We start from the raw sequence: 24,250 nt of genomic DNA, 5'->3' as shown, positions 1-24,250 counted from the left end.
CATGTTACATGGTCACAATCCAAAACTAACATTTTGCTCTTGAAACATGTTTTACGTGATCATATTCCTTCTATGTGTGTATAAGCACTGGAAATATGCAATTAGAAATGAATTTGTGTCATTCCATAAGGCATTATAAACACAGAAAGGAGTTTTGATAAAAGTATTAGGATATTAAGTGCGAAGATCATGAAAACCTGATTTAATGATTGTCCGCATACATTCGAGGTACTGCAAATGTGCAAGGGGAAGCTTTTGCTTTTTTTACCCTTCAAAAAAAAGTATATTTTTTTATTGCGACGACGGATCGGGGATGACGGAAGAGTTTCCAAACAGAACTAGTTACGATAGGTATGGTGGCAGCCCGATATTTTAGGCTCCCTTAGTCTATTCAGTACATTGTGATACCACAGGTGGTGAACTTCTCTCTTATGAATGATTGCTGATTGCCGAGTCCATGTTAAGTTTACTGACAAGGGACCACTTTCTTAAAGCCCAGTCTGAACAGCGATTCACATTATGGTGAAACCACATTCATTGATAAACTCAGAAATATCACCAGCGTCGCAACTAGGATTGACCCCACAAGGCGGGCATGCTAGTCATTGCACCACGGTGAGGCGATTCCCAATATGAACTGTTCTTATGTAATGAAAAATGTTTTAATTTTCACATTTTCAGGATCCTTGCATTACATACCGGCGCCCGATCATTGAAAGATATGATTCCTCTCCGAAAACAAAACTTTAGAACTATTTTAACAGAACTAAATTTATGCAGATTGAAGTCGTTTCAATATTGAAACACCCATAGAAAAAATCATGAACAGCGTGCAAAACGATCCGTTCATCAAAGTGAATCAACAACCATGTGGTGTCAAACGGAGCACGGACGGTGCCAATCAGACAATGATAAATTGACACCATACGTTGTCAAAACAAAAACTAAATTCGGAAATTATACAGAATTTCCGAATTTTGTTACCGTCCGTTCATGATTTTGGAACGTAATTTTTTCTATTAGTGTAAATATATAAACAAAAGGAAGGATAATTTAGGTCAATAATTTTCCTCTGTTCCAAAAAAAGTGTTTTTAATACTTATACGATAAGATATTTCGGCTAGTATGCAGAAACATGTTGCGAACAATCTTTATATGAAAATCGAGTTTCGTCAATCGATTTTTTTTTTTAATTTTGTGAATCATTTGATATTATGTAGGACCAAAACATAATTATTTAAACTGTTTCAGTCCTTTCTTATACAAAATTACTCCACTTGACTTGCTTACTATATAGTTTTATGGGCATTTTCGAAAAGTTTATCGGTCTATACTCGGGCGCCAAAACAAAGATAATGCACTATAATATCAGTACTTTGTATATTTCTCATGGTAACTGAGTTAATATACACAGACGTTATCATCAGACTCCAAAATGAGCAAAACGCTCATCTTTTCAAAACTCTTTTTTACGTTTTGAATAATTTCAATTCATTGAGAGGGTAAAATAATCATTATCCTCGTAAAAATGAGGGAAAATAACACGTGTTTATTTCAGGGATCCGGAGCGGTCCATTTTTTTCGCTCCGCTCCGCTCCCGCTCCGGAGAAAAAAAAACCGCTCCGCTCCTCGCTCCGCTCCGAGAAAAAAAAAAATCGCTCCGCTCCGCTCCACGCTCCGCTCCGCTCCTCTTCGAGAAAATTATAGTACAAACATTGTATTATTTGTTCAATTGAATTTTATTTTATTTAGAAAAATCGGGCGGTACATATATGGGAGCTATAGCTAAATCTGAACCGATTTCGATGATTTTTTGCACATATAGTTAGTGCTATAGAAGATTACATTTCGCCAACTTTGAGTAAGATCGGTTGATAAATAAGGGTTTTATGACCTAATTTGACAAAATCGGGCGATACATATATATGGGACCTATATGTAAATCTGAACCGATTTCGATGAAATTTTCAGACTTAAAGGGTGATACAGAAGATTATTTTGTGCTAAATTTGACGACGATCGGTTAGTAAAAAAAGTGCAACGTGAACCCATTTGTCGAAATCGGGCAATACATATATATGGGAGCTATATCTAAATTTGATCCGATTTCTTCCAAATTCAATAACGTTCGTCCTTGTGCCCAAAAAAACTCCCTGTACCAAATTTCATCAAAATCTGTTAATAATTGCGACCGAAATCCTGTGAACAACAAATACATGGACAGACGGAAGGATGGATGGACGGACGGACGCCAAGCGCTAGATCGACTTAGGAGGTGATTCTGAGTCGATCGGTATATATTTTATGGGGTCTAAAATCAATATTTCTTGTAGGCACATTTTTTGGCAGATCAAACTTATTATACCCTAACCACTATGTGGTTTAGGGTATAATGACTTTAAAACAATGTGTTGAAATATTTTATTAATTTTGAAGATTTTTTCAGAAATATTAAATCCATTTTGACTTCATTAAAACGAAATTTGCATTCATGTTAGGATACACATTTTTATGTCGAATCACTTAGCTATAAAGACAAACAGACTTCATTGAAAAGTTTAGAGACTTTTAGACAAGGAAAAACTTTTTTTCAGAGAAATACGTCTTCTATTCTAAGCAAAATTCATATTCGTATTTTAAGCATGTGAAATATTTGGCCTCCCGACAATATTCTTTGCTACTACTATTTAATATGTGATAGAAACCAAATTTATGAAAATGGACCAAAATGGACCAAATTCTGTTTGGTGTGACCATCGGACCAAATTTAAAAATTAGAAATCTTTTGGACCAATTTTGGTCCGATCGGACCAAAACGGCAACGCTGATTGGAATTGAAAGTCTATACACAGAGTAGAAGTAACTACTCTCCGAAAGTTTTTTTTTGTTTTGCAACAGACGTAGAGAAGAGGTTTTTTTATATTTGTAATGTGTGTGTGTGTGTGTATATTTATGTTTGCAACAACCTCCATCGACATCAGGGGCCAAATCACCGCAGTCGAAATCGAGTACTTCATCATCGTATGTAATTTACGCGGATCACCGCAGTCGTTATCGAATTGTTTATACTCGAAGTTGAACACGATAGGTAGCATGCTATCGAAAACAAAGTATGTAGTGATTTTCAAGCAGAAAAAAGGTAAACAAAAAGAAAAAAGTTGGTGAAAATGTAATTATTATTCTATTTTGGCAAAATACATTTAATAAAATATAATATTACTTGCATTTAGGGAAACGGATCAAAGAAAGGAATGCTCAGTAGCCGCTTCAAAAAAACTTATTTTTTCAAGAACTCTTTTTAAATCTATGGATGTTAAAAACACTCACTTCAAAATAGAATCACTTACTCTAATTCAGGCAATGCTAAAGGACTGCTTTTGTCACCAATATTTTTCCTTATTAATGCCCCTTTGTACTCATCCTCTGAAGCCGAAGACGAGGAAAACCAAAAAATACTTGGATTCATAATATATTTTTACACATATATTTTAACACACAAAAGCAACATAAATATCTCAAAAATATCCTAATTTGATAAAAAAAAATTATTTTGAAATTCTACTCTCTTCCAATTTCGTATTACCATATGTTTACAGCAATGTAAAAAAAGTAGTAGACAAAATAAATTTCGATCGAATGCGGTGATCCAAAAATTTAATGCGATCGAAATGTTTCTCTATACGAAACAGAACTCGATGACGAATGCGGTGATTTGGCCCCAGTCCGTGGTATACCTACGAATATTCTTACTCAGATCTAGTGTTACCTAATTTCGCTTTTTTTCCCTTTATTGTATAATAAATGTATATGCGCACATTTTTCAACCAAAATTGAAACTATCCATAATTTTAATTAAATTTTCGAGAACTAATATCAGAAATAAGAGAATGCTAGGATATAGTACAATAGTAAAGCAAATGTGAATGAAAAAAAGCATGCCCGGTTCCAAAGATTTTGTCTTTACTTTAATACCGAGCCAAAGAAGCGGAGAATACAAGTAAGGATACTTTAAAGACGTAATTCTCTTTTAAATTTGGGGGTTATGTACTTGCTTCTAGGAAGCAAATGTTAATTTTTCATTTTTTTTTAGATTTTTTTCGTCAGTTGTTGTCAAAATCCTTTAAAAACGAGTTAACGAGTTATTTTTTTTTCCATATTAAGACTCGACTTCCAGTAGAAATTATGCTATGTTTCAAGTAAAAAGCGTCTTTAAAATAAAGTGTTGAAAAACATGTCTTATTTTTTAACGATTTTTTGCTTTGTAGGCAAGATGCAAAAAGGAAACAAATTTAAAGACAATTTTATTAATTTTAAAGAATTTTTCTTAATTATTAAAGTCACGTTGACCTTACCTCAAAAATTTTATCTTTCATGTTATGATACACATTTTTAAGTAAAATCACTTAATTATAAGGACATTACAACTTCATTCAAAAGTTTATTGCCTTTTGGACAAGAAAAAAACTTTATTTTAGAGAAATGCGTCTTCCATGTTATGCAAAATTTGCATTCTTATTCTAAGGACATGGAATCTTTGACTTCACGACAATATTTTTTTCAGTGTAGAAAACTAGAAAATTAAATATAAATAAGATCGTTTAATTGCATTTATTTGACGTTCATTACAAACATCTTTGTAGTAATACGGGATGAAATTGATCGAAAGTACTGTTGTTACTTTTACAACATATACTAGATATCTGTTTTGACATTTGCCGTTTTTGAAAACAATTACTAAAAAACACGTTGTGTTTTCCCCAATGTACGTACGTACAAAAATACATATCGTACATTTTAAACGTTTACTCACACTACGCTAAGTACTAGCTAAATTTGAAATTACCTACACAGTGTAATTTCAAAGTTACACATTTCATTGAAGTAATATTTTATTCGGAGCGGAGCGGTTTTTCATTTGGAAACCGCTCCGCTCCCGCTCCGCTCCGGATTTTAGAAATACCGCTCCCGCTCCGCTCCCGCTCCGGCAAAAAAAGGGCTTGCTCCGCTCCGCTCCACGCTCCGCTCCGCTCCGCTCCGGATCCCTGGTTTATTTAGCCATTTCATATACTATAGCCAGACATAACATTTGCTATCTGTTTTTTTTTTTTTTGATTTGCCTCGTTTTGGGACACCGAATGCAGATAATAATTTTCGTATTCCAAAAATGTTTAATCCAGTGTCCGCTGTTAGACAAAATGACAATTAAAATATGTGGCCATCATGTTTTAATTTTTATTTACAAAACATTTTCCAAAAGCAATATTAACCAAGGGCCAAAAATGCCCCTGATGATAAAAGGCAAATGAATTACAAAAAAAAAAAACTAGACCAAAAAAAAAAGCACGGATAACCAAAAACGGAAATGTCCTGAAAAAGGATTAATGCAATAGACATAAAATTACCTTTTGCCAGCCACCGTAACTGACAAAAAAGCGATAATTTTTCTGTTGGTTTTTTTCTTATATCACTTAACACAAAAATATATTTACAAATAACGAGGGGTGGGCTCGTTTATTAAACATTTGGAAAAGTGTTTGGAAAAATATGGTGGTCGGTCCTGGGGGTGGTGAGCAAGTGCTGAGGGAGGCTGAAAATATGCAGTTACACGTACAAATCCAACCGAGTATTTACACAAACGGAAATATGCCTGGGTGAATGATCTAACCCTTTTTCCGGTTACAAATGCTTCACCGTCTTTTTTTGCGCGCGTTTGACAATTTTTATGACGAAAATGCGTGTCTTTTTCTGCCTTTGAAAATGTGTTTTTGTCGTGTAAATACTTTTAAATATGAGGGCGTATTAGATGCTGGATTTGTGTGTCCTCCTTTCATTGTTGAAGGAGCTAATAAAAACCCACCTAACGAAGGAAGGAAAAAAAGACAAAGCCCAAAATTGCATATAAATTTTAAGGAATATTCGTGGTGTTTTTGTTTTTTTGGTTTTGAAGCGGAAATGAAATGAGCATCCTGTGTAAATAGTCTTGCTGTATATTTCTTTCCTGATTGTCCTGATTATGGATAAGGCTGTGAGGCATGATTTTAGGTAAAGGATTTTTTTCTTGTACATTGCAATTAGTTTAGGCTTAGTTATACTTAATTGCGCTAATTACATTTAATCAAGCTTATTTCATGCGACTTTTTCTCTCTTTTACAGTCCATTTTCCATTTTATTGCTAATTTTCTAAGGGTAACGAATTTTTATTGTCGCCAGATAAGACTATGGACTCGCTTCAATGAAAAATAAATTGAGAAGGTGTTCGAGCAAAAACCAAGTATGACTAAATGGCGAAAATTTATAGATGACAAGCAATGGTGGAATTAAGCCAGGAAGGGGTTAAATAGTTTCGGTGTTGTGGAATCAGAAAAGTTTAGTTCTATTGATTAGATTTTGACGCCGGTATGAAAATGGGCCCCAGAAAAATGAACCCCAAAACCCAACGCATGGGGTACGCTTCATAATGAATATGAGCCCCAACAAAATGTAACCAAAGTATGAAAATCGCCTCCGAATTAAAATTAGGGCTCATTTTCACTTTTGAGTTAAAGGACCGCGTGAAAATGAACCCTAAACGATTGGAAAAATATGCAGTTTTAAGAAAAAATAATATGTCTTATATATGGTTGGAAATCTTGTTGGCCCTCATCGGACCAGAGAATGCAGTCGCTGAATCGTAATTTTAGCTGCTGCGACCGTTCTTTTGCCAGTTGATGGCGCCGCAGAATATATCGACTCATTTCGACTCAAATTTAGCCGCCAAGTTGCTATAAAATTTTTATTTACAGAAAATTGGTTCAGAAAATTTGAATGAAATGTAAATTTGATTATAAAATTGGTTGTAAAACTAATATCATTACAATTCGGAACACTTAAAATTGATTTTATAATGGATAATTGTACGCCGCCGAATAGACAAATTTATATCGGCTTAGCCGTCAAGCTGCCGCCAAAAAAATGGGTCGGCTTTATTCTCTGCTCAGAAGATGTCAATTAAATTTAAATTTGATTGTAAGATTGTTTGTACAATTTATCTTTTTTGATTTTATAATTGATTTTATAATGAATAATTTCCGTCGCGGAATAGATAATCAATTTCTGCTAAATCGGCTTAGTCGCCACCGTCTGAGGCCAAAATTTAGTGTCAGCTACCGCCGACAAAATGGGTTGGTTTCATTCTCTGCTTTGGGCTGTTCATAGGAGAAAGTTTAAACCACGAAAAAATAATTCCGAAGCGATACAATGCTTGTCAAATCCCAGAAAGCTAAAAAGGTCCCACTTGAAAAGCAGACACAATCTCAAAGAGAAAATGTGGTTCATTTTCATTTGCAATACTGGGGTTTGTTTTCATAATGACCCAAAAAATGAAGTTACTTACCACCCCAAAGAAAACATTGAAATTGTGTGTTGTTGCTTTCCATAAAATTTTTTTTGGGTCCTACTTCATTTAGATTTTGGGGCTATTTTCATAGCAGTAATTGGAGCTATTTTTCCAATCGTCGAATAGTTTAAAGTCGACATTTTTTAACAAATTGCTTCCTAAAGACGCGGGAATATAGAATATAGTTCAATAAAATTTGATATTTTGTATACAAAATAAAATCGAAAATGATATATTACAAAACTTTTCATTTTCTATGTTCTCCGAAATGTAAAGTTCCATTGCTGTTGAACAAATTCAGGAGTTTTATAGCATTTACATTTTATCCTCCATAAATCCGACAAATTTTAGAATCTGATTTATCCTTCACATTTCGTACAAATGCTACAATAATTTTGGCAATCCATGAAACTAATGTCTCATTAATTTTCGTTACAACAAAAACACACAGACCTGCAACTATTTGTTTATAAATTATGGAAAGGTAACAACACAGCGCCAGCAAAGCACAACAAACTTTTTGGTTTAAAACATTAAAATTTACAACATAAAAATTTTCTAGCATTGCCAAAGACGACGAGGACGACGCACAGGTGATATTTTGTGAGTAATAAATTTTTTGAAATATATACGCCAACCAAAAAAAAAGTCGAGATGGGGAAAAATATACGCCGCCTAAAGGAAATATGCGAACGCAGGATGTAAACGCCAACGAGGCAAGCGACAAATTTTTCTCAAACACATTATTTTGGCAATGTTTCCGCTCCACTCAAAATCTAGTGGAGGATAAAGTTTTCAAGCTATAGCAGTTTTAGCAGCATATCCCATTACATTGGAGTGTTGCCGTCGTTGGGAGAAAGCTTCTAAGGATTTATAGAGCCTAAAAGGTGGCAGTACAATGATACAAAATAGACTTGGGTTCAATCTACCACCCAAGATGTTTCACTAGCCATGCCATGGAATTGTAGTGAAATGCTGTTTGTTGCACAGGTAAAGGGTAAAAAGCTAAAGCCATTTGTGTTTAATTGCGTGTAGGACAAACTAATGAGTAGAATTATGGCATTAAAACTTATAGACCATACGTCCACAGGAAAGAAATAATGTCGTCATACTTTGACTTCAGAGAAAAGCGTTAAACTAATTTTAAGCAAAAGTGGAGTTTCGATATATTAACCGCTGTACCGCTGTAGACTCGTGCATGCAGAATATTCTGAGATTTTATTCCTATTCGTTACAATCCGACCCCAAACCAATTTGCTTTAAGCAAAATTTATAAAATATGTGAAGTCAAAATGCGGGGGACGTAACATGGATTTTTGAACATGCAATTTGCATACAATTTTCTTTAAAATAAAGACATTTTTTATTAGAAGGCAGTTTTTAATCGTTTTGCATTAATTTTTTTCATTAAATTTAAGACATAAAAAAATTGTGTTCCTCCTTTAAAGTTGCATTCATAATGCAACTTTGAAGCATTTCTGAATGAAATAAATAATCTCATAATAATAATCCGACATTGAATTTTGGATTAAATATATTACTTATTACTTCGAATTTTGGAAGATGGGTTTAAAGTTTTTTTGTTTTTTTAATTTTTTTTTTAACCCGGGCGTGACCATGTCATGGGAGAAACATACCATCGACATTTCAAAATTCGAAAAAAATAATTACAGCACAATTCGGGTTAATTAAGTCCAAAATCATTGTATCAATCAATCAATCAATCTTTTTCGACAGTAGGATTTGCTTTATAGATTTTCAATTAATAATTTTTTTAGAGTAAATTTGAAGAGGTGTTAAAAGCGCCACATATCCGTCCGTCCTTATAACGCGTCTAAATGAGCCTGAAAATAAATCGGGCTGCCACGCGGCTTTACTTTCACAAAAGAATACCAAGTTGTGACGGAGAAAGGCGTTTTTTGTTCTTAAATACGCAAGAGGAAAGTTTGGAAAAGGATTTTTGTATTGCAACCAAACAATCTCTTTAACCCTCTAATGCCCAATCCCGCCTTTAGGCGGACTTTATTAAATCAGGAACCTTTTAGTAAAACGCACCTTAAGACAACAAAAATGGGTAAAATAAAAAAAAACTCAGTTGAAACTGTTCATGAGGCTTTGTAGCATATACTGAATTTTACCGTATACATTTTTCTTGTTTAGTGTTCTTGCTTTTGTATCGTTAGCATTGAATATTTAATCAGCTGGCAAAAAAATTGGGGCATTAGAGGGTTACATGACGGGGTACATGAAAATGGTCGTATACCCCGTTAGGTTTTAACTGATTAAAGTTAGTTAGCTAACGTAGCACCAACGGAACTTCTTGAAAATGCCATTCATATCCAGTATAAATTGCGATTTTTAGACTCTGGGGAAGTAAAATTCGACGATCGGTATCTATGAGGACTACATAAAAAATCTCTTAAGGATAATTGTTCACTATTTTGGTGGGTATATCGGTGTTTAGATCTATATTTGAAAATCTACTCTGTAAGTAAACTTTTATCAGATCCTTTACTAGTGTGATCGTTAGAGAACAAAAACTTACTCGTTGTATCGAATCAGTTAAAAATTTTGTCTGCAGTATGTTCAAATCTGGAGATGGGCCGCAATATCAACTCTGAAAGAAGAGTTTTCTGAGGAACACAATTTGAGACAAACGAAGTTTTTTTTTACGTTAAAAATATTCTTTAATAACCATTAAGAAATTGTCCTAGAGGAGGTGATCTGGATATAGTTTATGTGTGAACTGGGCCTACTTATGAGAGGCGGTCAAACAATCATTTGTCCAGGGTTTAAAAAATAATTCTACCCCCTTCCTATGGTGGAAGATATAAAAACTCCTTTCGCTAATTATTTTTTGAAGTCTGATGTATATCATTTTGAAATGGAAATAATTCTGTTAATGTTAATTGAATTGGGTTATCTCAAACGAAATGAAACTGAATCAAAATTGTGTTGAATGCTAGCCATTAAATCTAATATCATATAACCCTTGACGGAGGTTAGTCTATCTCTTGATTTAGTTAAGCGTAATTGCCTATCCATCTGATGAAAATGATGGGAGGAAACACGATTTCATTTCCGGTTTGTCAACGTAAGCGAAATAAATTTTAAATGGCGATTACCACAAACGGGGTAAGGGTAGAGGTTACTATTAAATAAAGTCGAATTTCCTTGAAGAGCACATTAAAATAATATAAAAATGTATAAACTGGAAATAAACGATACCTGGCATAATACATACAAACCTAATACACACGCACACACACTCACTGATACAGATATAATAAAATAATCATAATTATGACCAAACGTGCCACCAAAAAATATGACATTGTAAACGACCATTGTAGCATAAGAAAATTCTACTTTGACTTTGGATGGCAGCATGCTAGGATTGGATAATATTTAGAGGAGGAGGAGCTGGTTTGGAAATTTCAACCATTTCTATGCTAATCGAAGCCATTTGACAGATATTGTAATGTCAAAAAATGAAATTACCTGATATCAGCAGTGTACAACCGGTTGGTGGCACAACGACATAGCAAACCATCAGGCATCGCCAACGCCAATGTCATGGGATGTGGATTATGGTTGTTGCTTTTTGGTTTGGTTACCCAGTAGCTTCAGGTAGATTCTCATAATCAAAAACTGCTTATGAAATTGCAACACAAAATTTGAATATTTTAATACTGTCATCGTCTTTAGCTAAAATTATTTGAAAATTTAGCGGGGAGTATAGAAGAGACCAATGTCCTTACAGGAAAGGGAAACATCAGCATTACTGATACCATAAGCCGAGCGAAAAAAAAACTCCACAGCTTGAGAATATTCGAGGAATATGATTTTGTGTGGATGACGGTGGTGATGGTGTTCAAATGTTCTTAAAAAAGTCATTTTCCGTTATTACAAATGCCAAAACTGAACTGAAATAAGAAATTTGAATATTATAGAAATAATAAACCGCGGGTGAGTTAAGAAGTGTGACTACTTCAGAAAATGCCGACGACGTGCTTGGTCGATAGGCCATATAATTTTGGAAGTAGTAAAGTGAGGAGTTAGCCTACCTATAGCACATCTTTTTCTCCACCATCATCCCTAGTTGTAATGATGCCATCTGAATAGTCGTCTAGTACAGCATCAGCAGTTTTCAACGATACTGGATGTTTTGGTCTTATAGATGTTTTGCTTGATTATCCTTAGAAGAGTTACATAGGATTTTAGTGACGCGACACTTCAATCCTTTCCTAGGTCAAATGTTGCTGTTATACCACATCATTTGTTTGCCTAGGTGTTGATGATGATTTTGGCTGATGTGGTTGATTCCATTACTATGCATATCACTGTGTTTATTGTCAGTTGTCTATGTTTAATATTTGAAAATATTTTAGTTGATAGCAATATTTTTTTAGACATGACAGATTCGTTAGGAAAGGAAGTGGTGGGAGATTTGTGAAGGGGTTGTGGAAGAAAGTCGAACATAAAAATAATTAAAGTGGACATTTGCTATCTTATAGTAGACGCTTTCAGGTTAGGTTATAGTGACTCAACCATTTTAATGCCATATTAACTAAAAATACCTATTAAATGTGGGGATTTTGTCTTGAAACTCCTTGACCAGGCTCTTATATTGGGTAAATATTGAACTGCTGAGAAATATCTCTGAGAAATTTCGCAAATTTTTGGTCGTTTTTGAGAAGAGAAACACCGAGTCTTATGTTATTCTAGCTTTAATGTCTGAGTTAATATGCCATCTGCATTCCACAACCGACCATCTGCATTCCCTCCGATCGAGTTAAAATTTCCTAACGAAACTCGTTTTGGTGAATATAGAATTCTTGAGAAATCTTACGGAGAAGTTTGGTTATTTTTTAGTTGAGGAACACAGAGACCTAGGATTTTATTAATATTTAAGCTCTCTCGTCATCCAGTTGCCATCTGCATTTTTCAAACGACCACCTGCATATCCTCCGAAACGAAACTCGTTTTGGTGAATATTGAAGTGCAGAGAAGTTTCCGGAAGTTTTAGGTAATTTTATAGTTTAGGAGCACAGAGACCTACGATTTAATTGTAGCTTTACTGTCTGAGTCAATATTTATGCTCCTTCCCTCATCCTGCTTTCACTTTCTCTTCTCCGATCAGCTGGTTGATTTATTGAAGTTCGAACCAGTTGGGTTTGGTTTCCTTCTAAACGTGGCATAATTTAGTTGTTCTATCCCCATTGAATTTGAGTAGACGCTGGCGGTAGACTATCTCAGGTACTGTAAGACTAATGCTGCGGGTGCTGTTCTGGGTCCAGGAAGGTGATGGCTATTGACTTACGAGGGCAGTTCGGAAACTTCTTTGCCTAGCACAAAAAGCGCGGTATAAACAGAAAAAAGTTAAGTGTTAAGTGAAACTTCCATCTCTGTTATGATCTGGCAACTCCTTCATATGGAAACAGGTGTTCAACAAAGACGCATCCGCAATTTTTTTACAATGGAAAAATTAGAAATGCGTGCTGTCATTAAATATTTACATAAAAAAGGTTTATCGGGACAAGAAATTCATAATGATATGGTGAATGTGTTAGGTGAAAGTGCTCCTTCATATGCAACAGTAAAAAACTGGGTTGCTGAATTTAAACGTGGTCGTACAAGCATTGAAGATGAACCACGTAGTGGACGTACAAGCATTGAAGATGAACGTCCAAAAACAGCAAAAACCAGCGACAAAAGAACAATCCAAGCAATGGACTGAAGCTGGAGGAAGTGCCCAAAGAAGGCAAAAACAATTCAATCGGCTGGTAAGGTTATGGCAACGGTTTTTTGGGACTTCAAAGGCTTTTTATTGATTGACTATCTGCAAAAGGGTAAAACAATAAATTCAGAGTACTATTGCAACCTTTTGGATCAATTTAAATGTACAAATTCGAGAAAAACGTCCTGACTTCCAACACAAAAAAAAATATTTTTCATCAAGACAACGCACCAGCGCACAAGAGTGTTTTAACAATGGTTAAAATCAACGAATTAAAGAACGAGTTGCTTGACCACCCACCTTATTCTCCTGATTTAGCTCCCAGTGACTTTTACTTGTTCCCAAATCTAAAAAAAATCCTTGCTGGCAAGCGTTTTACCTCAAATGAAGATGCAATTACAGTTGTAAACCGCTATTTTAAAGACCTTGAGGAAAACTATTTTAATCAAGGGATAGAATTGCGAGAAAAGCGTTGGACAAAGTGTATTGAAGTTTCAGGAGATTATATTGAAAAATAAAAATATTTTTTAAAAACTAACTATTCTCTTTCATTGATAGGCTAAGAAGTTTCCGAACCGCCTTCGTAGCAGTGTTGTTCACCGTTTCCTTATCTTGTCCCTATTTGGTTTTAGTCTATCCCTTCATTATTTTATGTCTAAGTGTTTGACTACCAATTCCGTATGTTTACTAACGAGGAATAGGTTACGTAAAGAACCCGTGAGTTTTTGGGCATGGGACTGCTCTGGCCACAAAAGGGGTTCCTCTTTAGTCTAAGACGTCAATTTAATTGCTGTCGACTGTGCAGATTTTCACATCTCATGCTTCTTGTCCTCTCGATCTAACATAACTATGGAACAGCTTTCCACATGGGTTCTCAGATGGACATCTGGTGGTGCAAGATGAAGCCTTGCCAGGACCAAGACAAAGACCAACCTTGAGTCACGCCTGGTTTACTTCTTCTAGGCGAATATGTTTTACTCCCAAATTTCACATAGAAAGGGATTTGAATTTACAAGCCCGGCGATTTCTGTGGCAATCCTCTAAGATTTACGAGGTTTTCTCTCAGGATGTCATCATTCTTTTTAATTTTTAATCTATGATGATGGAAAGTTCGAACGGATGTCGATGCTGGGGCAGCGGAGTACTGAGAAAGTACATCCTTCGTAAAAATGGCAAACAGCTCTCTCAAAGATTAGAAACGTCTTCTTCTCGGAATTGATGGAATTTGGCCCAAACTTAAAACCGTCTGTGTACAAATTCCACTAACATTTTCCTCTAGAGTCGATATTATTTGGAAAAATTCAAATTTCTCTTTTTATTCAACGTCCCTGGTATTAATAGTGAGGTTATTTATGCCTTTTTCGCAATATTAGTAAATTTTCTTTTACCAGCCTAAAAGGCATTTGAGGAGATTTATTTTGTAAGACCAATAAAAAATTTAATAACGGATAAATTCATGATAAACAGACACAGGTCGTAAGTTGGCCAAGCTACTGTGTACTTAGAATTATCATAATTTTATGGGAAATATCAACCTAAATCAACAGTTTTTGGCGTGTTGATGATACCGAGTACCAACGAACACAAAATCCAGCCAGTTAACTAACAAAACAATTACATAAGCAGCAGTACAAGCAGAAACCAAAAAAAAAAAAATGAGACCTAAAGGTGCAAAAATGACACTGACTGTATTCTTATAAAAGTAAATATAATTAAATAACACTTAAAGAATATGAAAACAACTTTGCCACATAGACAACACCTCTGTCACCACCAAAAAATCTTTGAAGTACTGTCAGTAATCATAGCTGACTGGAGATTGGCACGAAAGGCCTATAATGTTGAATGTTTCAGGGAAGAGTTTAACACTTTGACTTAAGGTCTAAAGAAGGTGATGAAATAAGCCAAAAAATAGGAGGAGAGTAGAAGTTGTATACTTATTTTCTTTATATTTCGAAGGCAGTAAGAACAGAGACTTTACATTAATTGTTATGCTATGCAAATCGAAAAAGTCCAAAATGCTATAAAATGACAAAAATCACAAAGTTTTCAGCAACGTGGTTGGAAAATTTGTGTAGCAAGAGTTTGTGGACGAAGATGAGAGAAAAATAAGTAGTATTAAAGGATTGTGATTTGATGTTCTGGATCAATACCAAAGTTCGTATTATCGAGTCCGAACGGCTTGTCAAGTTATGTTCGAAATCTCTTAGAGTATCGAGCACATCAAGCCACAATAGACTTAAACTACAGAGAAATAAAGGTAACATGGTTTATAAAGTTGGCTCTGAATAGTTCTTTCCACTATTGCTTCCCGGCTACTCCTAGCTAATATAATGATTAGTTGAAAATACATCACAAAAATACTGCATTAGATTTTTATATCTATGTAATATGATTCGTTTATGGTCCTATATCAATCTTTTCAGCTATGAAATTCATTTCTCTCGTCCTTTCCATTTTTAATTCTGAGGAAACTATTCTCCATCATGTTTCTATTGTAATTTGCCAAAAATGTACATCCTTGATAGAACTTTTGCTTTGTCTGTTTGTCACCAAATTCTTTCCCGACCTCAGGTCCCTGTATAATGTCTGCATTTTCTCTAAAAATGGGCAATCGAAAAATTATATTCTACAGCGGTAGTGGAATAATGATGGGAGGAATGAAATGAATACAACATCATCCACATTCAGATCACCTAAGCCAGCTTCATTACCATCACCATAATCAGCATTAGAGGCATTTGTATTCAACACAAAAATGCAATTGTTGTTCCTCAATAAAAATAATAAAGAGTTAAACATTTCACTACGTTCCAAATTTCGTTGTTTCGTTTAGTTGAGGGAATCTCCTTTTTTTGGAGGGATGTGAATAAAATTTCGAAAAGCACTTGAAAGTTTTGTGAGACTGTATAGACTTTAGACTTGTGTGAATAGATTCAAACTATGAACTTCCAATGCAGCAAGAGGGTTAGAGTTTCCTTTGGGCCATCATTGTCCCCACGCCGTTTTCCGTGGAAAAAATAGATGATTGTGTCTATGTTTGCAAATTCGGTCGACAATACCATGAGAAAAGGACATAGCTTCTAGTTGCTGGGGTATTCATTAGAAAGAATCAAAGATTTCGTCGTTTTGTTGTTCCTGTTTGCTAACGTTGATGAAAGAAATTCCAAAGGCTTTTAATACGTCAAAAGGAAGTCCGTTACTGTCATCACGACCAGTTTCTCGAAGAGGAGAGAGATTTGATGGCCATTGTTTTATTGTACCATCATTTTTGCAAAGACATTTTCGGAAGACCAAAAATCAAAAGTTTATAAGTGAACGTTAAATGTGGAAATATTGAGTAGTTGGGCAAAGATGTAAAACCTTAGAAAGATTTATTGGGGAATTTGTCTTTCAAAATAAAATCTTGAAAAATCAGTAAGTCGACCTTCTAATTCTGACCACAATGCTCTACCATAGACTGTCACACATTTCGATATTGTGAATATTGATTAAAGCTATGAATTTATTTCAATTGTAAAATATAATGTCTATCGATGCATCTGGAAAAAAAAACAATTTTTCAAGAATAAAATAACACCCGAGTTTTTTCATTAGTTCATAACCTCAAGCCAAGGATCGGTTAGGTATAGTGGCAGCCCGGTATTTTAGGCTCACTTGCACTATTCAGTCCATTGTGATACCACAGTGGTGAACTTCTCTCTTATTACTGAGTGCTTCCCGATTCTATGTTAAGCTCAATGACAAGGGACTTCCTTTTTATAGCCGAGTCCGAACGGTGTTCCACATTGCAGTGAAACCACTTAGAGAAGCTTTGAAACCCTCAGAAATGTTACCAGCATTATTCAGACCTCAAGCAAAATGAAATTCTTAAAATTGCAATGAATGAACTTAAAACGATTGGATATAAATTCTTCTAAAATGAATGATTTTTTCGATGTTCTATTCCTGTAATAATGGCTCATACTTTTCTCGATCACTAAGACAAGTTGCCTTTGGGTAAATCAAACGGCTAGTTCTACTGGACTTAATGGAGCTGAGATCAAAATTTATACGAAATACATCGAAACTTATGAATGACAAAATAAAGATAGGTTTCCTCAGAAAAAGGCCAAAGAAACTTTCTACAGGCGAGTTAACTTTATCCTAGTTCATGAAAATTAGTTGAGGTTAGTTAAACTTTACCAATTGTGAGAACAGTTTTCTTATTTTAGTTTTTCTTACTTCAATGACATGAACTAAAAATCATGTCATTCGAAATTCTTATAAAATAACTCATATTTTTGAGAGTAAATTTTACTTAAATTATGTTCATATTTTTTGTAAAATAAGTAAAATTAGTAAAACTGAACATATTTTAACAATTTTTAACTCCATTTTTTGTTTAAAAATATGACCTCTTACACATCAGAAAAATATGTAAAATTTTTAATAAATGTTCTTCAATTTGAGCAAAACTATTGTTTGTTCCATTAACTATTGTAGTTAAAGTTTTTCTAAAATAAAGCTATACTTTCTTTCGTAGTGGGCTCACATTTTTTTTGCTGTATATATTCTGTTTTAATTCTTATATATTCTTGACAAACAAATTAGTCTATTAGATTTTCTTTTCTTACCTTTTCGTAAATAGCTACTTCTTATCTATTGTTTAGCAAACAACTGTTCTCATTCACATAAGGACTTAATTCATAACTTGAAACTCATAAAACTGTCAATATCATTGATTCATTAGCGCTAAAGAAAAGAAAAATCATCCCCCCTCAAATTTGGAAAAACCACAAATCGTGTTAATTCTCAAAGATATTTGCATCTTATTTCAATATACATAATTAATGGCCATGACGAATAAACTTTTAGGGCGTAAGTAGAAAGCAAAAAAAAAAATGGACTTAAAAAAGACTATTGGTGTTTGATATTACTTTTGAATTGCTTTTGGAAAACAAACGGATGCCAAATTTGCTCATAAACCAAAGGTGACTAATGTTCTTGAAAAAAATGAAGAAGATGAGTGGAATATCAGCCACTCCATTCCGCTAATATTCTATAGCCGACAAAATGCTTTATTAATGGCAAATTAAAAGTAATAAAAAACAGATGTGCTAACAGCAGCACAAAAATTGCGCCAAACACCTTAGCTACTCCTGCTGAAACCTGAAACCTCCCCTCCCACCCCAAAAAAAAACCTAGCTTAAGATGGTACAAATGCATTACCATTTAATATAACCTGTTACCATTTGCCGCTGTAAGGTACAATGGCAAATGCCAAGGAAACGAAACTTGGACTTGCTACTGCAAAAGGACATTCCAAAAAGTCCTAGCACTTCCTTCTATGCAGCTATTCGAATCCCTCCCCGTTAGACACCCCTAAATATTATAATAATGACTTTTAAAAGTTTGTATTTTTGCATTACATGTTGACTTTTTTTGAAGGAACAAAAATATGACGCTGGAAATTTTATGCAGTTTATCATTTTTATAAGACCCCAAGATAATTTAATACAATAAGTCTGAAATAATGTTGTCGCTAAAGTATAATTTAATGACAGTTTGATTTGCTGCGACTTAAGCAACCGGGGGTTAGAATGATATTTTTGCAAAAAAAAAACGGAAGATACTTACCGACAGGTGATCCTTGATTTGCCATCCATATACTGGCCATTTGCACCCCAGCGTCGTGGCATTTCCATAATGCAAAGGCCTTTAAGACCACCCAAAGCAATTAAAGAACCTTCATTAGATGCTACAATACGCTCGACATCGAAACTGAAAGGGATGGAGGGAACCAATGTCTGAAAGAAGGAGAAAAATATCAGCAATAGGCGAGAGCAGTTATGCTATAATAGATTTTAAGCTGTATTAGGGATATTGTTTTCGAATAGCTCAAATAATAACCAAATGCAATATATGCAATATTGCATTAAGAGCATATGTTAATATCGATATTAAGAAAATAATAGGGACTGACCAATATATGCTATTTTGGATTCAGCAGGATATTTAAAGTACGAAAAGTCGGCTCTCGAAACCCAAGAATACCTCTCCAGAAGATGCTGATATCACTTCCCTGAAGAATAACTCTTAAGGATGGGTGCTCGTACGCGGTTTATACGGTAATTTAAATATTCTGGAGAGAGATTGTTCGAGAAATATATGTACCAATCTGCGATAAGGGAAAACCTAGATTCCGTATAGACAACGAATTTTATGAGGGTCTCCTATAAGTACTTAGCCTACAGGAATATGGTGTAACATATTCTCGTTAATGGATAATGTCAAAAAAAGAGTGGCGTTTTGTATGCAAGACGAGCCCCGAGCGACTTCTGTTTTGTGCCCCGTTCTCCTACCGTTTGTTCCCTAATCAAAGAAAGTCACTCGCTGGCCATGATGGCCTAAAGAACCCGTATTTGTTTTATAGGAAAACTGAAGTACATCGAGCAAAAAATTGAACAAAAAGATTCATTTGGTTTCGGAGGAAAGAATACTTTTTTGTGTAATTGCATACCCTGAAAAAAGTATTGTCGTGAGGTCATGAGAAGATTTTATGTCCTTAAAATACGAATTCGAATTTTGCTTAGAATATTTATTTATTAAAAATTTTAAAACCATAATAAATTATGATCTTAAATGGGCGAGGTACTAACTAGAAGATGTCTTTCAACACTTTATTTTAAATAAGTTTTTACTTCAAACATAGCATAATTTCTACTTGAAGTCGAGTCTGAATTTGGAAATTTAAGTTGCGGTTAATACTTCTTTAAAGGAAATGACGAAAAAAGAATAAATTAAAATTTATTTTCTAGAATCAAGTACGCAAAACTCAAATTTAAAACAGAATTATGTCTGAAATGTATTCTTACTTCAATTCTCCGTTTCTTTGACTCGGGATCAATACCAAAATCATTAGTTTATAAATACAATTTTTTCAACCGGGCTTTTTTCAGTGGAGGAATCCCTATATTTCTGAAAATGTTCACAATGTTTTCATAGCAAAGACTTATCACCACTGGTTAATTTATTATGTTTACTATTGACAAAGAAAAGTTAACACGTTAAACTTTCACAAATTAACAAATCATTTTATTTTGAGAAGAAAAAAAACGAACCAAACATTACTAAATTTTATGTCTTTTTCCCTTTATAATGCCTATAACATAAACTCCATGGCGATAAGTGTTGTCAAATATTCTCTTCTATTTAAAAATTCTTAACCATATAGCAATGCTAATCTAGTTTATGGACCATCATAAAAAACATCCTGCTTAGATATTTCTTTACTTTTAAAGGAGTAGAAAATAAAAGCGGAATTACAAAGAATACTTTCATAAAATTACTGATATGACTAGCAATAGAATAGGCGTCTAAGAATCCAGGGTGGGTCAAAAGGAGATGGTCTGATATACCCACCGCATACATGTACGATAATTATATGAACAAAAGTTTAATATTATTTATAATATCCTTTAGAAAACAAAGACATGTTTACCATACAAGTCTATAGAGCTTTAGAAAAGTAAAGAAAACGAATGATATGGAGCGGACGAATCTCGCCATACCAGCAAAACGGGAGAATAGCAAAAACTTCCACAAAAAAATAAAACAAGAAACAAAAAATATATATATATAGAGAATGTTTTACAAGTTAATTGTCATAAAGTCAAAGGCTCATATACTCGCACTCGTACGTACTAAAAGCCATTTCTTTAACAGCAATAGTCGAAAGGATATGCGTATCTTTGTATATCAAAGACATGCATCATTCAGGGAGAGGATTGTCATTTACTTTGGCGGATAATGGGTATGGGTGTCATAGTACAATAGGAGAAGCATTAATGTATAATATGGATAAGGTTACATGACTTTGGCATTATTTCATGCTTATCTTAAGTAATTAAGATGTTGCTCTCACAAGAGAAGGCATTTTAATGATAGAAAAATATTTACAATTTAAAAAAACTGCATATATAAAATGTTAAGGCATTCATTTTTTTCTATGTATATTATCCAAGTTTTCTTAAGATGTAGTATATGCGTGGAACGTAGTCTATTACTTGAGAGCAATGAAATAATTTTAAGTCTAGTTGTCTCTATGGAATATTAAAAAAGCTTATTTCAAGCAGGCAAGGAAATCTGTTGTATTTTTTTTAGTGAGTAGCTGATAACTGCGTGATCATACGCGAACGTGTTTTTTATATCAATCAGGATACTATTTTCAGTTTTGGAATTGAGTTTAATTATACAATTTAGAAGAATTAAATCAAGTATATAATTTCTATAAATGAACAAGTATATACGGCCGTAAGTTCGGCCAGGCCGAATCTTATGTACCCTCCACCATGGATTTCGTAGAAACATCTACGAAAGACTGTCATCCACAATCGAATTACTAGAGTTGTAGTATCTTAAAACTTCTTAACATCGTTTTCTAAATTGTGAGTTAGTCCATACGTGGTATATATTAGACAATACGTAGAGAGCCAGAATTGAAATATGGAGGTCGCTTATATGGGGGCTATATACAAATATGAACTTGATATGGACGAATTTTTGTGTGATTGGGGATCGATTTATCGGTTGGTTATATATAACACCATATACTAACACCATGTACCAAATTTCAGTCGGATCGGATAAAATTTGCTTCTCTTTGAGACTCCGCAAGCCAAATCGGCGGATCGGTTTATATGGGGGCTATATATAATTATGGACCGATGTGGACCAATTTTTGCATGGTTCTTAGATATCATATACTAACACCATGTACCAAATTTCAGCCGGATCGGATGAAATTTGCTTCTCTTAGAGGATTCGCAAGCCAAATTTGGGGGTCCGTTTATATGGGGGCTATATATAGGTTAGGTTAGGTTAGGTTATGGGCAGCCCGATGTATCAGGCTCACTTAGACTATTCAGTCCATTGAGATACCACAGTTGTGAACTTCTCTCTTATCACTGAGTGCTGCCCGATTCCATGTTAAGCTCAATGACAAGGGACCTCCTTTTTATAGCCGAGTCCGAACGGCGTTCCACATTCCAGTGAAACCACTTAGAGAAGCTTTGAAACCCTCAGAAATGTCACCAGCATTACTGAGGTGGGATAATCCACCGCCGAAAAACTTTTTGGTGTTCGGTCGTAGCAGGAATCGAACCCACGACCTTGTGTATGCAAGGCGGGCATGCTAACCATTGCACCACGGTGGCTATATATAATTAGGGACCGATGTGGACCAATTTTCGCATGGTTGTTAGAGACCATATACTAACATCATGTACCAAATTTCAGCCGGATCGGATGAAATTTGTTTCTCTTAGAGGATTCGCAAGCCAAATTTGGGGGTCCGTTTATATGGGGGCTATACGTAAGAGTGGACCGATATGGCCCATTTTCAATACCATCCAACCTACATCAATAACAACTACTTGGGAGCCACCGTGGTGCAATGGTTAGCATGCCCGCCTTGCATACACAAGGTCGTGGGTTCGATTCCTGCTTCGACCGAACACCAAAAAGTTTTCAGCGGTGGATTATCCCACCTCAGTAATGCTGGTGACATTTCTGAGGGTTTCAAAGCTTCTCTAAGTTGTTTCACTGCAATGTGGAACGTCGTTCGGACTCGGCTATAAAAAGGAGGTCCCTTGTCATTGAGCTTAACATGGAATCGGGCAGCACTCAGTGAGAAGAGAGAAGTTCACCAATGTGGTATCACAATGGACTGAATAGTCTAAGTAAGCCTGATACATCGGTCTGCCACATAACCTAACCTAACCTAACATGAAGTTTCTTTCAATTAATTTTTTTTTATTTTAAAGAAATATGTCCTTAATATGTGTAAATTGCGTGTGTTAAAATAATATAATCTTTCATATTAGGTCATTATATTTGCAGTTAAGTACAATTTTCTCATTTTAAAGAAATCATTTGATGTTTTATCTTTGAATCGAAAATCTTTGTTGTTAGTACCTCCCTCATTTAATATAATAATTTGTTATGTTAAAGAAAAATAAATAAAAGGCCTCAAAAATCGGTTAAGATTGGTTTTGAATATTTTATCTTTGAATCGAAAATCTTTGTTGTTAGAACCTCCCTCATTTAATATAATTATTTGTTATGTTAAATCAAAATAAATAAAAGGCCTCAAAAATCGGTTAAGATTGGTTTTGAATTTTAAGCTCAAGTTTATGAATCGGGATTGGATGCTTGAGATTTGGATGCAATTCTTTGGCTACTATATTTAGGTTAATACATTTGTATTCAATTTAACGTTGTTTGACTGCAATTATGTCGAGTATTATTAATTAAGTGGTGCCGAGTAGGGTATCACAAATCGGCTCGACCCAACTTTTTCTATTTTTAACTTTTATTTCTATCTAGACCAAATCCATTTAAATAAGTGAATACACATTACTCACTGGGTATTTTTGCAGCAATTTCTCCCATGTTCCAAGCAATTGAAAAATTGTATCATTAATTTTGAAGGATTTTTTTTTCTAAACAAATGATTATCCTTTTTGGGGAATAAACTAGAGTCACATATCATTTAACTAATACATGCACACAATCAACTAATATGTCCTGGTATAGTTGCTGGCCAAAGACCAAGAGAAGCTATCATCAGACATGGACAGCATATCACAAAATATTAAAAAACCATACCCCCCAACATAGAATGATTATTATAAAGATACTTTATTTCTTTTTTTTTTAGGACTACAATAGCAAACAATACCAACGTTTGGTTTTGAATGATAAGCAGTGAAATAAATGACAGGCTAAAGATGAGGATGAGGATGATGTTAACCGAAAGCATCGTCATCATCAGCAGCAGCCAAAAATGAACCAAAACCAACAATCCATAAAAAATAGTGTCACTTAAAAATCATGAATGATTTTTCTCTAAATTTTTTCCTTTCCCATTCTAAAGTAAGGAAACAAAATATTTTAAGTTAGAAAAATTGCAGGCAATTAATTTAAAAATGCGACAAAAGAAAATCCTCATATATGTGAGAATGAAAAAAAAAAAAAATAAACCCAAAAACGTTTGGCCAAGAGCAAAGGCAGAAGTATGAGTTCAGAGGGCCCGGGATCATTCAGGGTAGTTGGTGAGGTTTTGGGGGGGAAATTTGTTTCAAAGTAAAAAA

At 34.4% G+C, this 24,250-nt stretch overlaps 1 protein-coding gene across 3 annotated transcripts in view; it reads right to left on the bottom strand.

The window, feature by feature from the left end:
* The window catches only part of mbo (Nuclear pore complex protein Nup88), an 85,643-nt gene that overhangs the window by 31,668 nt on the left and 29,725 nt on the right, over nt 1-24,250 (bottom strand). For all 3 annotated transcript variants that reach the window (XM_075298707.1, XM_075298709.1, XM_075298708.1), the window contains exon 3: nt 18,735-18,904. In XM_075298707.1, coding sequence (XP_075154822.1) covers nt 18,735-18,904 — 170 coding nt within the window. The remainder of the gene's footprint in view (nt 1-18,734; nt 18,905-24,250) is intronic.

This window comes from Haematobia irritans, chromosome 3 (genome assembly GCF_050003625.1).
Source record: "Haematobia irritans isolate KBUSLIRL chromosome 3, ASM5000362v1, whole genome shotgun sequence".
Taxonomy (NCBI): domain Eukaryota; kingdom Metazoa; phylum Arthropoda; class Insecta; order Diptera; family Muscidae; genus Haematobia; species Haematobia irritans.
The sequence above is the reverse complement of the archived record's forward strand: the minus strand, read 5'-3'. Positions and strand labels throughout refer to the sequence as shown.